Source organism: Podarcis pityusensis (assembly GCF_964106645.2).
Source record: "Podarcis pityusensis genome assembly, chromosome: 15".
NCBI lineage: Eukaryota > Metazoa > Chordata > Lepidosauria > Squamata > Lacertidae > Podarcis > Podarcis pityusensis.
This window is the reverse complement of record NC_138040.1, coordinates 8,946,296-8,963,798: the sequence shown is the minus strand read 5'-3', so window position 1 is coordinate 8,963,798 and position 17,503 is coordinate 8,946,296. Positions and strand designations below refer to the sequence as shown.

The 17,503-nt window shown below is 49.9% G+C and overlaps 1 protein-coding gene across 1 annotated transcript in view; it reads left to right on the top strand.

Moving 5' to 3' along the window:
- Window positions 1-6,354: 6,354 nt before the first annotated feature.
- MNT (MAX network transcriptional repressor) overlaps window positions 6,355-17,503 on the top strand; it is a 63,718-nt gene continuing 52,569 nt past the window's right edge. Inside the window, exon 1 of the mRNA XM_080983024.1 lies at window positions 6,355-6,725. Within this exon, the coding sequence (XP_080839150.1) occupies window positions 6,653-6,725 (73 nt within the window). The 5' untranslated portion in view covers window positions 6,355-6,652. The remainder of the gene's footprint in view (window positions 6,726-17,503) is intronic.

Sequence of the window (17,503 nt, the reverse complement as noted above, 5' to 3'; positions counted from 1 at the left end):
GACCCTATTACGAATTTGGCTAGGAGTTTGTTTTTAATTCTGTTGCGTCCCGATCGGGACGTTTGCATTTATTCCTTGTGACTGCTTGCATCTTGTCGGGCAATAAGGAATCACGGGGAGCGAAACATTCCTTGCTTGCATCTTGTCGGGCAATAAGGAATCACGGGGAGCTTGCATCTTGTCGGGCAATAAGGAATCACGGGGAGCGAAACATTCCTCCCGGAGAGGAAAGCCAGAAACTCCGGCCAGCGAGATCAGCTTTGCTCGGCGCGGGGGCGGGGTGCGATTTCTGCAGCCTGACTTCCGGCTGTCATTCATCCTTGCAAAACACGCACGCGCTGCTGCCCCCTCCCTCGCCTCCTCCTCCTCCAGGCTCGCTCCCGCCCGGGGCTGCCTCGCATGCCTGCATGTGATCTCATCTGACACCATCGGAGGGAGGCGCAAACCAGGCGGTGCCTCGCTCCCTCCCTCTGCCCGGCTGCGAAGCGCCTCCCCAGCAGCAGCCTTTCCTGTTTTGCTGCACAAATAAGTCCTTCTCCTCCTCCTCCTCCCGCGTTATCACGCATCCCGGGTTCACGTGCTTCCTCCTCCCCCTCCCCCGCCCGCTCTCATTTCGGGGTGGAAATAGGGCGAGGCTCCTTTAAGAATGCAACGCGCCATGCTCCCAACCAGCCATGACTAGACAGATTGTCCCAGATAGGTCCCGGGGTTGGGCGAAGCGCCGCCTCCCGCAGAGTCAGCCACGTGGGTGGGATCGGGGCAAGCCACGCCTCCTGTCTCCTCCGCCCCCCCCCCCGCCTGGTCCTCCAAGTATTGCAAAAGGAGGAAGGCGGAGGGCTTTCCGTAACTGTGCAGCTTCCCATGCCCGCCCTTGCAACCCTGGCCGTATGAAATCGTAGCGTTGAAAGGGATCCCCAGAAGCCATCTAGTCCAACCCCTGCAACCCCAGGCCTCTCAACACGCGGTCCCTCGTCCCAATGTGAAACCATAAAAACAAGGATGAAATATATAGATTGCCACGAAAGGTCTGCGGCTCCGTGGAGGGGCACCCCTTGTTTCGCACCCAGAAGGCCCGAGATTCGATGCCCGGCATCTCCAGGTAGCACTGGGGGGAAAGACCCTCGCCGGAGATCTGCTGCTGGTCGGCGTGGACAATGCTAAACTACATAGACCAATGGTCTGAAGTACCGTCCTAGGCTCATCAGGGACAACAGAAGGAACAAATTCAGTGGGGAAGATGCTACTCAAAAGCAAACGCCGTTAAGTTCGCTTGAGACCTTCTGCCTGGTAACTGTATGCTGTACAGGGCTGCAGCCTTGAATATAAGACCTAGAGGAATCTACTTACCCAATACCAGTATGGAGGAAATACCTCTCACATTAATACATTTTTTTTATTTTGTTGTTGCATATACTGTATACACAGTACAGTACACACAGAGATAGAGCCCGCAGGAGCTTACAATCTACCTTACACTGCATGCATTCAACGAAAGGCGCAATCCTACACCCGTCTCCAGCTTTCCTGGGAGCAAATTCCCTTGCACTCCGTGGGGTTTACTTACTACACGTGCTCATTATATATATATATATATATATATATATATATAAGCTCTCTCTCTATATATATAGAAGCTCATGATTTGGTCCCATACGCATCCAATGCGCAAGTCCTGGGTTTCAAGACCAGAAGCGGATTTCTTGCAACAAAACGAAACGTGCGCGGCATATCCTGTAGCGCTGCGATGAGCTGCGGCGCTGACAAGGAAGAGACGCAGCACCTCCACAGCCTCCTATCACTGGGCGCTCCAGCTCCCTCTTGCAGCCTGTAGCAGCGGCAGCGTGGGAAGGAAAAACCCTCTCTCTCTCTCTCTCTCCCTTTGGCACGCAGATGGAAGCGCAGCCTCCTCCGCCAGAGTTCACCGGGGGTGACCACGTGCCCCTCTCCTCCCCGCGCGCCGGAGGGGTGGGAGGACGCCCGAGAAGGAGCGCCGGGAGAGACTCCGGGCGAAAGGGGCGCCTGTCCCTTTAAAGAGGACGCCGTCGGAGACACACGCAGCAGAGTGCCCATGTGGAGCTGCTCCATGCCTTGTTGTTCTGCGAGCCGATTGGCCGGAGCCCGGGTGACGTCTTCCAGCAGCATGCGAACGCACTGCGGGGGGGAGGATCGCCCGGAAAACACGGCGGCGGAGTCCGGAAGCAGCCAGAGTCTAAACGGGGAGGGGGGGAGGCGGAGTCGGGATTGTGCTGGAAGGGAAGGAGGCGGCGAAGAGGAAGAGAAACCGCAGGAGGAGATATAGGACCACCTCGTTTGCGACAGAGTGGGGAGGAAGTCGAGCTTGCAAAAGTGCTGGCAATTGCACAAGGCCCCCTCCCCCACTGCAGTCCTGTACGCGGGACTCATCCTGAGTCAGACTATAGGTTCCCCTAGCTCAGTAGTGTACATGTTGTTTAGTCGTTTAGGACTCTTTGTGACCCCAGGGACCAGAGCACGCCAGGCACTCCTGTCTTCCCCTGCCTCCCGCAGTTTGGTCAGACTCATGCTGGTAGCTTCGAGAACACTGTCCAACCATCTCATCCTCTGTCGTCCCCTTCTCCTTGTGCCCTCCATCTTTCCCAACATCAGGGTCTTTTCCAGGGAGTCTTCTCTTCTCATGAGGTGGCCAAAGTCTTGGAGCCTCAGCTTTAGGATCTGTCCTTCCAGTGAGCACTCAGGGCTGATTTCCTTCAGAATGGATAGGTTTGGTCTTCTTGCAGTCCATGGGACTCTCAAGAGTCTCCTCCAAAAGCATAAATTCTTCAGCGATCAGCCTTCTTTATGGTCCAGCTCTCACTATGTAGTGTACAGTGGTACCTCGGGTTAAGAATTTAATTCGTTCTGGAAGTCCGTTCTTAACCTGAAACTGTTCTTAATCTGAGGTACCACTTAGCTAATGGGGCCTCCCGCTGCCGCCACACGATTTCTGTTTTCATCCTGAAGCAAAGTTCTTAACCTGAGGTACTATTTCTGGGTTAGCGGAGTCTGTAACCCGAAGCGTCTGTAACCCGAAGCGTCTGTAACCCGAGGTACCGCTGTACATAGAATCATAGAAATGTAGAGTTGGAAGGGGTCCCAAGGGTCATCTAGTCCAACCCCATACAATGTAGGAATCTCAGCTAAAGCCTCCATGACAGATGGCCATCCAACCTCTGCTTAAAAACCTCCAAGGAAGGAGAGTCCACCACCTCTCATGGGAATCTGTTCCACTGCTGAAACAGCTCTTACTGTCAGAAAGTTTTTCCAGATGTTTAGTCAGAATCTCCTTTCTTGCAACTTGAAGCCATTGGTTCGAATCCCACCCTCCAGAGCAGGAGAAAACAAGCATGCTCCCTCCTCCATGTGACACCCCTTCAGAAATTTGAAGATGGCTATCGTATCTCCTCTTTTCCAGGCTAAACATAACCAGTTCCTGCAACCATTCCTCATAAGGCTTAGTTTCCAGACCCTTAATCATCTTGGTTGCCCTGCTTGGCACACATTACAGCTTGTCAACATCCTTCTTAAATAGTGTTGCCCGGAATTAGACACAGTATTCCAGGTGTGGTCTGACCAAAGCAGAATGGAGTGGTCCTATTTGTTGCCTTGATCTGGACACTATACTTCTATTGATGCAGCCTAGAATAGTATTCACTTTTTTTTGCTGCTGCATCGCACTGTTGACTCATTAAGCTTGTGGTCCACCAAGACCCCCAGATCATTTTCACACGTACTGCTAGCAAGCCAGGTGTCCCCCATCTTATATTTGTGCATCTGGTTCTTCCTGCTTAAGTGCAGAACCTTACATTTCCGGGGGTTGTGCTGAAAGCCAAAATCAGGTGTTGTCAAACCATGCTGGGGTCAATGGCAGGTAGGATTGCCAAAGTCATTTATCCTAGAATGCTGCCTCCTTTATGACCCCACTTCCTAATTTTTCTAATTTTTTATTTTGCCCCGTGCATAAAGCTGAATGTGCACAAAAATGCATGCAAATTGCAGGCTTACCGCATTGTCTACTCTAAACTGACCCACAGCAGCTCTCTGGAATTTAAGGAGGGGATTGTTATCTGACCTGCCTGGAGATGGCGGGGATTGAAGGTGGCACCTTCTCCAGGAGAAGAATGAGATGAACCCTGATGAATCAGTTCAGATTCACCTCTCCCCATCAGGCCGAGGGAGCCGGCGTTTGTGCACAGACAGCTTTCCGGGTCATGTGACCAGCATGACTAGACAGCTTCTGGTGCATCAGGACACCATGATGACATACCAGAGTGCACAAAAATGCCGCTTACCTTTCTGCCGCAGCGGTACCTATCTATCTCAGGGAGCGGGTGGCTCTGTGATCTAAACCACTGAGCCTCTTGATCTTGCTGATTGGAAAGTCGGTGGTTTGAACCCACACAATGGGGTGAGCTCCCATTGCTCGGTCCCAGCTCCTGTCAACCTAGCAGTTCGAAAGCACACTGGCACAAGTAGATAAATAGGTACCACTATGGCAGGAAGGTAAATGGCGTTTCCGTGTACTCTGGTTTCCATCACGGTGTTCTGTTGTACCAGAAGTGGTTTAGTCATGCTGGCCACATGACCCGGAAAGCTGTCTGTGCACAAATGCCGGCTCCCTCGGCCTGAAAAGCAAGATGAGCACCGCACCCCATAGTCGCCTTTGATTGGACTTAACCGTCCAGGGGTCCTTTACCTACTTTATCTACTTATATACTTACATTGGTATGCATGGCCCACACAAAGTTGTTATCACCAGCTGCAAGGTGTCTGGTTTGGGTAAGATTCCCATGATGAGTGAGACCTCTGTGTCAGCTCAGTGATCTGGGGCGAAATCTAGCAGAATTTGCGATCAAGGGACATACGCAAAAATATAGTTAGAAGGGCAGGTTTATTGATACCTATTAATAGGCCAAATTGCCCAAGGATTATGAAACAGCACCTAACGGATTAATAATTAGCATTGCAAATATGTGGACACAACAAAACCCATCACAGGAACCTGTCTTTCATGTTGACCCATAAATCATTGCTCCCTGCCAAGGCTATTTAGCAGACAAGGAGTATAGAAAAATTATCACGTTGCCTAGCCAGCTTTATACGTGGCTTAATCCAAACAAACACACCTCTAAGAGCTTTATGTAAAATACTCATGCGAAAATGCCAATAAGATCAGCAGTCTTTAAAAACAAGGAGACATAACAGAGTTATCAAAATATGGATACAACCAACAGTATTTAAAAGCTACGGTATATGCATTAATAAAATATAGATGTCTACTGGGGAGGTTGTCTGCCTCAAATTTTGGGGAAAAGGCAAGTTCCATTGTGTCCCCTCTTGCTGACTACTGACTTTCAGGCCCCATTTGAACTATACATTGGTACCTCGGGTTACATACGCTTCAGGTTACAGACTCCGCTAACCCAGAAATATTACCTTGGGTTAAGAACTTTGCTTCCGGATGAGAACAGAAATCGTGCAGCAGCAGCAACAGCAACAGCAGGAGGCCCCATTAGCTAAAGTGGTGCTTCAGGTTAAGAACAGTTTCAGGTTAAGAACAGACCTCCAGAATGGATTAAGTTCTTAACCCAAGGTACCACTGTACATTTAAAGTAGTATCATACCCCTTGAAACAACCATGGCTTTCCCCAAGGAATTCTGGGAGGTTTTGTTTTTGAAGGGTGCTGAGAGCTGGTACAAGACCCTCGAGACCCTCATTTCCCTCACAGGATGGTTTAACATTCATATCCTCTTCCCAGGGAACTCTGGGAATTGTAGCTCTCTAAGGGGAATTGTGGATCCCCTACACCCCATGCGTTTCAAATGTATGCCCAGGATTCTTGGGCATGTGTTTTAAATGTACAGTACTTTCCATATATGGTGTGTATGCACCCCAATAGGCCAAATTTATAAATGCAGCCTGATGGAAGAAATGTGTGTATCTGTGTGTTGCAGTTAACGCTTCAGGGTGCAGGCTGCCCCCGTAAAAGAAATAATTGGAGCCCAGCGTTAAGCTGAACCCGACACCCTAGTTTTCTACGTGCAAAGAATGCCTGCAAGAAAGCACCCGAGCATGCCCGCCTCCACGTGCAGCCTGGAACGGCACCGCCCAGGAAGAGGGCTTTGTGTTTGTTTCTTTTCACAATCGTGCCATGCTGCGCTGAGACGTCTAAGCGGAAACTCCCGTCCTGTCAAAAAAAAAACAAAAAAACCCAAAAGGAAAAGGAAAAGCAAGCAGGCGCGCTCCCGTCCGGCGAAGCGCTGCAATCCAGCCCGGGCTTTGCCTGCAATTCTCCCTATAGTAGCTGAGGGCAGTGTCAGTCCCTTTTTTTCTTGTTGTGTTTCTGTTACACATCGCCATCTTGTTACAAAGCCCTTTCCTTGTCTGGAAGGTTCGCAGAGGGGCTCGGGGCGGAGGGGGCGATCGCCTGGCTGGCTCCGGCTTCTTTATTTTTTTCCTCCTCCTCCCCCCTCCCTCTTCCCCCTTTGCAAAAGAACCAAACCCCGACATTAAAATTAAAGGATCCTGCCGCGGGGGTGGCAGCGTGGAGTTTCCCTTCTCCACTTTTTTTATTTTTATTTTTTTAATAAGTCTCCCCAAGACTTTGGATCCTCCGCCGAAACGCAGCCCCGAGAAATGAGCATTGAGACATTGTTAGAAGCGGCCAGGTATCTAGAATGGCAAGCTCAGCAACAACAGAAAACACGTGGTAAGCCAGGGGTGGTGGTGGTGGTGGGAATTAAGATCTCGTGTGTCTCCTTTTTGAAAGAAACGCAGAATAATTAAAAAATAATAATGCACGCGGTGGGATTTATCTTATTCCCCCCCCCCCGGGTTTTTTGATTGTTGGAAGAGAAACCAACTTTGCAGCGCGAGGCGAGTCGCCTTTTCGTCGGAAGCCCGGGGATTTCACTCCCCCTTGTCACAGGCTTGCAGCGCTTTCGCCTCGGGTTGCAAAGCCTTGCGCGTGCATTTGACACGGGAGTAAGTCCCCTCGGATTCGCCGCCGACCAAACAGCGCCTCGGGCTTGGGGCCCGTCGGTTCCCCCAACCGAAGCCGCCGTATTTATTTTGGCGGGTTAGGAGGTGAGTTTTTCCTCCCCGCTTTGCTTCCAAAAAAAAAATTGTACTGCGTTACGATTGCTTTCTCCTCCGTAGCGCAGATTTTGCAATGATGATCAAGTCTTCTGATTTCTCGTCGGTTCCCTCAGTGGGGGTTTCTAGTCGGGTTCTCCCCTCCTCCCGTTTTTGTAAAATGTCCCTTTTTTTGTTTCGTTTTAATGAACATTTGGGCGGGGTGAGCGGAAATATTTTTGCACCGGGTTAAGAAAAATATGAGATTGCCTAACGAGGCGGCGGTTGTGAGGATAGCAGGCTGCCTCGCTTAACAAGCGCGTTGTGGACATGTCTACTTAGAAGCAAGCCCCATTGTGTTAGATTGGACTTACTCCCAGGTAAATGCGTCCAGGATTACAGCCGGGGGCGGGAGCAGCCTGTCAACGTGGTCTAAATGCTTCATTCTGCGTTTACTCTGAATTTGCTGACACATGCTAGCCGAGATATGTTTGTATGTATGCATGTATGTATATACTAAAAAAAAAATAATTCAGCCCATTCATTTCCTGCGAATGGGCAGATTCTCTCCGATTCCCGTGCTCGCGTTTATTGCCACCCCCCAAAAATAAACTACATGACCCCTTTCCGCCCTGCAGTGTAAGGAGGGCTGGGAAGGAAAAACAAGCCTTTGCAACACGGACGTAGTTAACCGATGCAGCCCACGTAATAGCCATAATTAATTATGCTTGGGTCTCTGCCTGCTCTTGCGGTTCTTCATTCATGCATCCGGCAGCGATCCGTCCTTTTCACACGGTTTTAATTATTTCCTTCTTAAACTTTCTAAGGCGCATAGTGAATGCAAGGAGGCGCGCGCAGGCTTTTAAGAGGCGGGCTGGATCAGAGGGTGGGTTACGATGTCATGTAGTTATGCGCCAAAAAGAAAAAAAAACCGAATAGAAAAAAGATAGGAACCTTTCCTCCCTGCTGCCTCCCCGTTCTGTTTTTTTGACGATGCCTCCTGATTTATCATCAGGAGCAGTTACTCATTAGGCAGCAACTGTGGGGAGGGTTTGAATCTGTTGGGTTTCCTTTTGGGGAGGGGAAGCGTTTCCTTCTCGTTCTCGACGGAGGCTTTTCCAGGGCGGTGGCGGGGCTGTTGGCGCTCCTGATCTTAAGGCGAGGGAGGGAGCGAGGGGGTGTCATATGATGCACTTTTTTTTTAACTATTTCCGCCTCTTTCGTCTGATGATGCGCCGCTCCCCTAATTGGGAAATCTGCTGGGAGAGATCCAGAAAGGGCTGTTGCTGCATGCGGGAGGAACCGATCCCCCTCCGCCCCACATACATACACACGCGCACACACACATAAAAATTAAAATTCCGGAGAGATGCTGCGTTAGCGCGTGGTCGAGATCTAAGCGCACAATGGAACGTTGGCGTCGCTTGTATCTTTCCCCCCCTTCATTTTCTTCCCCCTCCCCCAGGTTTGGAACGTTGCGTGTTTGCTCTGCGTTCCAGGCCCGTTCCATTGGTTAGCGGGGAACGGGTGACGTGTCAAGGCCCTGCCCTCGACCACGTGCGCTGGGGACACTCCCTCTTTGGTGGCGTTGCTGCTGCTGGTGCTTGGATGCGCGCTTTCATTCTTGCAACTATGCGCGTGTGCGCGCTCTCCCGTTCGCGCGCTTGTGCGTACACGAGGGTGGTGGGGAGGGCCTGCCCTCACTTGTTTGTGCTGCAGGAACGTTGGTGGTGATGATAACGAGGGTGATGTGAAATGGCATGCAGGAAAGATCTGAAAACCAGCATGCCGGTTTTTTAAATTTTATTTGCTGTAATCTGAATAACAGATTTTAAAACTCCAGACCTCTTGTTTGTATTCGGGGCTCGTGGTAAGGACATGCTGTATTCACCATGCAGGCAGCTCAGAGCTTGGGGCGGTGCGCCGTGGAATGACAACATAGAATTTGGGAATATTAACAATGGAAATTAATTTGGTAGAAGATCTGTTGGAGGGATCCCAGCACGCTACTTTCTACTGTATTCTGAAAGGAGGAGAGCTCCGGATTAAAAATGGTTGTGGTGAAGGATGCTGAGTCTGGGATCTTCTAGACCTACATCCTATTAATCATCATTATGCTTTATAGCACTGCGTACACTCTGAACTGCTTGCATGGATATAGCTTTGTACTGTTAGGGGTCATAAATAGACTTTTAATCCAGATCTCCTTCAACTATCTGTTTATGGCTTGTAGCAAACAACAGCCATGTCCCTGCAATCAGCCCCAGGCGTGTGGACTGTGCTGTAGAATAATTTAAATATTGTTTGATAAATAAAAGTTAGGTGCATTTAGGGGGGAATCTCGCCTTGCTTTTTTGAACCCAGATCTCTTACCTGTCTCTGATTGGCTTGAAGTAACAACAGCTTCAGGCATGCAGGCAGACAAGAATTTGTACTATGCTACAGAGTCGTCATACTATATTAGTACTGCTGCTGTGTAAAAAGGTAAAGGACCCCTGGATGGCTAAGTCTAGCCAAAGGCGACTATGGGGTGCAGTGCTTATCTTGCCTTTCAGGCCAGGGGAACCAACATTTGACCACAGACAGCTTTCCGGGTCGTGGCCAGCGTGACTAAACCGCTTCTGGCGCAATGGAACACCGTGACGGAAGTCCGAGTGCACGGAAACTGCTGCTATGTGTGTAGGGCAGATCTGAGACCCATCATGTAGCTGCTCTCCCATCTCCTTCCTCCTCATCCTGTCCCGATTTTTTTAATCCACGGCTTTCATTTTGAAAATTTACATACGGCTCATAGCTCAGTAAGCAACATTGTGGAGGCAGGTTGGCCTGTGGGGGTGTGAGCGCAGTTGTACCTGTTTCCTTATGAAATCGGTTCCTGGCTTGGAACACAGTTTGCCATGCTTTTCTCCTAAGAACTCAATGATATATCTTGCAATTATAAAAACAGCTTGTTGTTGGCATTTGTCTGTCTCGAGAGACAATGGAGTGCGCCTCCGGGGGTGAAGTCAAACTGCTGTGTTAGCAGCACTGAAGTGACCTCCCCGGGGCACAAGCCTGGGCAGTGTGCATGGAGGTCCTGGGCTGCCCAGACGAAAAGAGTTCCCTCTTGGCCTCGCTGATGTGGTCCAAAAAAGGCAGAGCAAAGCGTTTGGCACCAGCTTGGCTGAACATGTTGCTGGAAGGTGGCCTTCAAGGCACCATTAAACCATCTTAGGGACTGCACTCCAGATTTGTGTAGCCTTTTCTCCTCCCGAAGATTTCCTGCAAGGCAACGGAGATTTAAGATCAATTTTCCTTCTCCTGGATGGGCTACCTTTCCAGGTGGACAAGCCCCATCTGCCTCTTACTTCCCTCTACAGTACATGCAGAAAGCGTCTTCTTGACCGTTGGACCCACAATTGGTCTCCTCTGCTCAATCTTCCTGTCTTCACATGCAGGGGAAGTCCTTAACTCACACAGGGTTTGAGACCCATCAGCTACCCTGATTAACCAATAGTCGTAATAGTGGGGGCAATATCTGAGATTTAGGATGCCGTGCTGAAGTCTGGTTTTCAATCCACATCTCGTGGGTGGGCAGGGGAAGAGTGACAGCTAGGGGCAGAGGAACAGGAGCCAATTGTCTTGGAGCCAATTCCATGGATAAGCTTAGGTGAGCTGTGGGGAACCTCCACTTGTTCCTGGACTACAGTTCCCATCATCCCTGGCCATGCTGGACGGTCAAAGGTTGCCTTTACCTGGGCCATGCGCATCCTCTGTGGTTAGGCGTTGTGCTTCTGGAAACCAGAAAGCAGCATCGTTTGAGTCCCTGCCCTGTTTTTGTGGATTACCCAAAGCAGCGAACAACGTTATAGTTAATTCTTGCAGCTTTCCTTCACTTATCCCACCTCACAGGTGTGAAGAACATTCTTTCATTGTGAATGGTCTGTGTTGCCATTAAGAAAAAGAAGCCGGAATTGGCCAATATATATGTGGATTGTGTGACGTTTCTTCTTTATGTTCTCTAACTTCTTAAGCCAGCTCAAGGTTGCCATCTGAGCTAGCCAGATGTTTAACTAAGAATCAGTCACAGGCCAATAAGACTTTTAGAACTGTCTCACCCCAAAATGGCAACTTTGTTGTTGTTTAGTCGTGTCCGACTCTTCGTGACCCCATGGACCAGAGCACGCCAGGCACTCCTGTCTTCCACTGCCTCCCGCAGTTTGGTCAAACTCATATTGGTAGCTTTGAGAACACTGTCCAACCATCTCATCCTCTGTCGTCCCCTTCTCCTTGTGCCCTCAATCTTTCCCAACATCAGGGTCTTTTCCAGGGAGTCTTCTCTTCTCATGAGGTGGCCAAAGTATTGGAGCCTCAGCTTCACAATCTGTCCTTCCAATGAGCACTCAGGGCTAATTTCCTTAAGAATGGATGCGTTTGATCTTGCAGTCCATGGAACTCTCAAGAGTCTCCTCCAGCACCATAATTCAAAAGCACCAATTCTTCGGCGAGCAGCCTTCTTTATGGTCCAGCTCTCACTTCCATACATCACTACCGGGAAAACCATGGCTTTAACTATACGGACCTTTGTTGGCAAGGTGATGTCAACTAGGCGTTCCTTTTTTGGCCACCGCAACCTTGGTTTAAGGAGCCATTTGGCGCCTCGCTTACATAGCTGAGTTTCTAACGCTTCTAGCTGGCCGCTGCATGTGGCAGCCAAGATTTGGGTTAGAAGAGGCCCTTAAATTTTTGGACTGGTTCCTGGTTTGGTGGGAGGGAGCTAGGCAAAGTGTTCTCCGATTGGCCCCACTCCTCTGAGTGGCTCCTGAAGCAGCAGACGGCTGCGTCTAGGTCCCCCTTTGGTTTCCCACAATGCCCTTGAGCAACACTTAACATCAGGGGCATTCTGGGAAATCAAAACACAGACTGGATCTGGCTGCTAAGCACTGCTTGACTCCCTGGACCAGAAAATAATTAAGGTGGGGCAGAACAGAAGAAAAGGCACCCACCCCTTATGGTCCCTAGCAGGATGTTGGGGCCTGAGCATCTGGCAGGATAGGAGATGGGTGTTCTCCATCCTGACCTACAATAATTTCATAGAGTCCTAGAATTGTAGAGTTGGAAGGGGCCATGAGGGTCATCTAGTCCAACCCCCTGCAATGCAGGAATCTTTCACCCAATGTGGGATTCGAACCCACAGCCCTGACTGAGCCAGTTGCCACTTAAGTGCAGTTGTATTTCTGGGGCTTCTTGTGTCTGGCTTAGCATGATTAAAGGGACGCAGGTGGCACTATGGGTTAAACCACTGAGCCTAGGGCTTGCCGATCAGAAGGTCAGCGGTTCGAATCCCCGCGACTGGGTGAGCTCCTGTTGCTCGGTCCTGCTCCTGCCAACCTAGCAGTTCAAAAGCACGTCAAGTGCAAGTAGATAAATAGGTACCGCTCCGGCAGGAAGGTAAACGGCATTTCCGTGCGCTGCTCTGGTTCGCCAGAAGCGGTTCAGTCATGCTGGCCACATGACCCGGAAGCTGTACACCGGCTCCCTCAGCCAATAAAGCGAGATGAGCGCCGCAACCCCAGAGTCGGTCATGACTGGACCTAATGGTCAGGGGTACCTTTACCTTTTACCTAGCATGATTAAACCACGTTCTGAATCTGTTTCAGTTCTCTTGACCGTTATTGCTTATATGGTCGAAGCAGCGACACCTGTCCGTAATAGGGAGGACCCCCTTGTCCCCCTCCCAAGCCTACTGGGCTAGGCTCAAGGTGCTGGTTTTGGCGTATAAAGTCCCTAGAGCTTGGGATCCGGATACAGTGGTACCTTGGGTTACATACGTTTCAGGTTACAGACTCCGCTAACCCAGAAATATTACCTCGGGTTAAGAACTTTGCTTCAGGATGAGTACAGAAATCGTACAGCGGCAGCAGGAGGCCCCATTAGCTAAAGTAGTGCTTCAGGTTAAGAACAGTTTGAGGTTAAGAACGGACCTCTGGAACAAATTAAGTTCTTAACCCGAGGTACCACTGTACCTGAAATATGGTCTCACCCGCTGTTGTATCCAGTTGATCCCTGTGCTTTGCAGACGGGGGCCTCTGGCAGTTACCATCTTAATCAGGTGCATTCCACACAATATTGCAATCGGGTCTTCGGTGTCCTGGCACCTTCCCCTCTGGAATGCACTCCCATTAAATATTAAACAGGCACCCTGTCAGCTGTCTTTTCGGCACCTGCAGAAGATGTTCCTCTTTCAACAAGCCTTTTGCATGGAGAGCTTTCCCAGTCTGCATCTGTACTGGGATTGTTTTTTTATGGTGTGTGCTTTTTTGTTTTTGTTTTTTTAAAATAGTCATTGTTTTCACTGCCTTGTGGTTCATGAGGAAGAAGTGTGGGACAGAAGCTTAACTATTAAGTAACGATAATAATAAATAATACTGGTCCATGGGCACAGAATGTCTGGGTTTTTGTTTGTGTGTGGAGGGTGAGGATTAGAAACTTGGTGGGAGAGCAACTGGAGTATCCTGGAAGTGGACATTTCTGAGTCCAACTAGAATCCTGAGAGGGGAGAATTCCACGCTGCAACATTTTGTCACAGATCCCACTCATCATTTGCCTAATGAGCAAACAGTTTCTCTTGGGTGGAGGAAAGGCTTATCACTGTTTTGATTCAGGGCCCCAAGGTGCCCCTGCTGTTGTGCTTCCACCGGGTCTACTTCTTCATCCCCTTTAGAAAAAGGTAAAGGGACCCCTGACCCTTAGGTCCAGTCAAGGACAACTGTGGGGTTGCGGCGCTCATCTCGCTTTATTGGCCAAGGGAGCCGGCGTACAGCTTCCGGGTCATGTGGTCAGCATGACTAAGCCGCGAACCAGAGCAGCGCACGAAAATGCCGTTTACCTTCCCACCGGAGCAGTACCTATTTATCTACTTGCACTTTGACGTGCTTTCAAACTGCTAGGTTGGCAGGAGCAGGGACCGAGCAACGGGAGCTCACCCCGTCACAGGGATTCGAACCGCCGACCTTCTGATCGGCAAGTCCTAGGCTCTGGTTTAACCCACAGCGCCACCCGCGTCCCCCCCCCCTTTAGATAAGTAGCAGCAAAAAGCTGCTTGGAGGCCCCATGTGCAGTGCCCCGGCACCCCACAATACCATCTACCAATGTCTCCGTCCATGGTTCCCCTCTGACACACACTTGGGTGATTTCTAGTTTGCAAGCTCCTTGGGGCAGGGAGCTGATATGGCTTCACTGCAGAGTGGCCTGCACACCGATGGGACAGAACGCCAGCACCTTACCTGTGTCGACAGCTCTTGTGTTCGCTTTTCTGAAATTTGGATTGTTTTTTTCTGTGACGTGGGGTTAGGGGCGGTTCAAGGTCTCCTGCTTTAAATCTTTGAGCCATTCCTTTAGACCTGCTCACCCTGTGAAATCCCTTGCCAAAAGAGTGGGGGGAATTCCCTTTTTTGTGTGTTTTCTTCCCTTGCCTTCCTGTTCCTTGCCATGGGTGGCAAGCCTCTCCAATGCAAGGGGGGGGGGCACACCTTTTGCAACCACAGTGGAGGATCAAATGTCTGTGTTTTGTGTGTGTGTGTGTCATATCTGATGGGAGGTAGCCTGAAACGTATTGTCTCAGCAATGAGTCACTCCAGGAAAGGTGGATGAGAAGGAAATTAAAATTCAACCACAACAGCAAAAAGAAAGAAGCCTTAGAGCTGCAGGATAGATTCCTCTTTTTCCACCCACCTTGTGTTGTTGTCGTCATTGTTTTACTACCTCTCCTGCTGCATCACCATCATTAAAATCCAGCCTTTCCTCCCAGGAGATAGAGCTGGTGGTTTTCCTCCTTTTCTCCTTTTATCTTTACAACAGTCCTGTGAGGTAGGCTAGGCTGAGAGACAGCGACTGGCTCAAGTTTACCCAGTGAGCTGATGCAGGTGAGGAATATAGTACGTTGGGTGCTGACACAAATCCCTTTTAAATCTGCTACATCACACTGGAAGATGGTCACGCAACAGAAGGCTCTCAGCACATGGGGGAAGGTCGCAGCTGTAAAACCTGCAAATTCTCGGAATAAATCAATGGAATGGAGGGGTAACATTGGGATAAACGATCGTTAGAGACATCCTACCTGGAGCCTGCAAGAAAATGTTGCAATGTGGAGTGCATGCCAGTTCAGGGTGGCACTCAGCCAACCATGCCCTCTTTCAAGAACTCCATTCCGTTACTCAATCCCTTGGTGTTCCCATTATCTCTTCATCCCCATAAACACGCACTGTGTTTGTTGAGCATGCTTAGTCCTCATTAGGCTGTTTTCGGGTGTTTTCCCTCAAGGGCCAATGTTCCCCCCAATTTATTTTTCTTTTTTAGTCCTCCTGCATATCTTGGCCATTTCCCTGAGTTTGCCAGTAGCTCTCTCTTATGCAGAGGAAGGATGGTGGAGTTATGGATGGTGCCGTTTGGGTTACACAAGGCCTGGGTGAATTGAGATGGCAGTATTCAGGTGGGACCTGCAACAAATTCTTGCAGTGTGTGAGTGAAGTGCTTCTGCTCAGGCTCAGCACTGCACAACCGAGAACACTCAGTCATCATTGTGCTGAATTTTTGGGGGGATGGGTTTCCTAAAGCTTTTTTTTTTGTACTTCTGCAAACCTTGGAGGACGCCTAAGTCTGCCATCTTGGAAATAACAACAACAACAATATAGTTACTTTCAAGTGCCCCCCCATCACTTCTGATTCATTCTGCTCACCACCTGAGTAGACTGCCAGGGTCTAGGAACAATGTTTGTAGCCACTGCTCTTCACTGACACTGGATCACCTGAATGAATCTTGCAGACCATAGTTTGGGAACCCCCGGCATACTCTATTTAGGATGATGCAGTTGTTCCTTTCAGTGCAGCTACAGGTGTTGTTGTTGCCATCCATCTGGCCCGAGAGAGAATGGAGTGCGCCTCTGGGGGTGAAGTCAAATATCTGCGTTAGCAGCACTGAAATGATCTCCCCGAGGTACAAGCCTGGTTGGTGTGTATGGAGGTCCTGGGATGCCCAGACGACAAGATCCCCCTCTTGTCCTGGCTGATGTGGTCCAAAGGAAAGCAGAGCAATACGTTTGCACCAGCTTGGCTGCAGGAGTTGCCGGAAAGAGGTGCCGTCCAACTGCCTTAGGGACTCCACTCTGGATTTCCATAGTAATAATGTAATAATTTAATAATAATTTATTATTTATACCCCACCCATCTGGCTGGGTTTTCCCAGCTACTCTGGGCGGCTTCCAACAGACTATTAAAATGCAATACAGTCATACCTCAGGTTGACGTTGCTTCAGGTTGAGCGCTTTCGGGTTGTGCTCCGCAGTGGAATGTGTTACTTCTGGGTTTCGCTGCTCACGCATGCGCAGACGGTCAAAATGACCGCATGCGCAGAAGCGGCAAATTGCGACCCGTGCATGCGCAGACATGGGTTGTGTTCACTTCAGGATGCGAATGGGGCTCCGGAACGGATCCCCTTTGTATCCAGAGGTACCACTGTAGTCTATTAAACATTAAAAGCTTCCCTAAACAGGGCTGCCTTCAGATGTCTTCTAAAAGTCTGGTAGTTGTTTTTCTCTTTGGTGGGAGGGCGTTCCACAGGGTGGGTGCCACTACTGAGAAGGCCCTCTGCCTGGTTCCCTGTAACTTAGCTTCTCGCAGCGAGGGAACCGCCAGAAGGTCCTCGGTGCTGGACCTCAGTGTCCGGGCAGAACAATGGGAGTGGAGACGCTCCTTCAGGTATACTGGACCGAGGCCGTTTAGGGCTTGAAAGGTCAGCACCAACACTAAGGAGTGCTTACTCCTTAGCCTTTTCTTCTCCTGAAGATTTCCCGCAAGGCAGTGGAGGTTTTAAGGGCAGAGATTTCCTTCTCCTCGATGGGGTACCTAGAGTCTAGGTAGAAGAACCTGTCTTTGCACTCAGGGGAAGTCCCTAACTCTCTGAGGGTTTGAGACCCATCGGCTACCTTCGCCTGGCTTAGTTGGCTAGTCTAAGCCGTTTCTCCATGTGGCCGCTGTCAAATTCTGACATCTTCTAGGAGCCACAGGTGAGAGCTGAGTCCATGGTGGGGGACCAAAGGCAGACAAACTACCCCAGAAGGAGTGTGACACGTCCCTTGTTAGAGGCACTGTCCCTCCCTTAACATCCCCCATACCCCCAGCTTCAGATGACCTACAATTAGGTCTTTCTACTTGTGTCCCAGTTACCTGAATTTATCTATCTATATAAATGTTGTCTTCATTGCATCATCAACTTAGGGAATTTTCTGCCACAGTTGCGGCTATTGACTTAAATGGCATTAGGTTAAGGGGCTGGGCAGATTCGTGGAAGAGGATGGCTGGAGGCAAAAGACTCAGCTCCTTTAGCTGAGCTGCTTCCATGGCCATCAAGTGATAATGTAGGCGGTGCATGTGGCT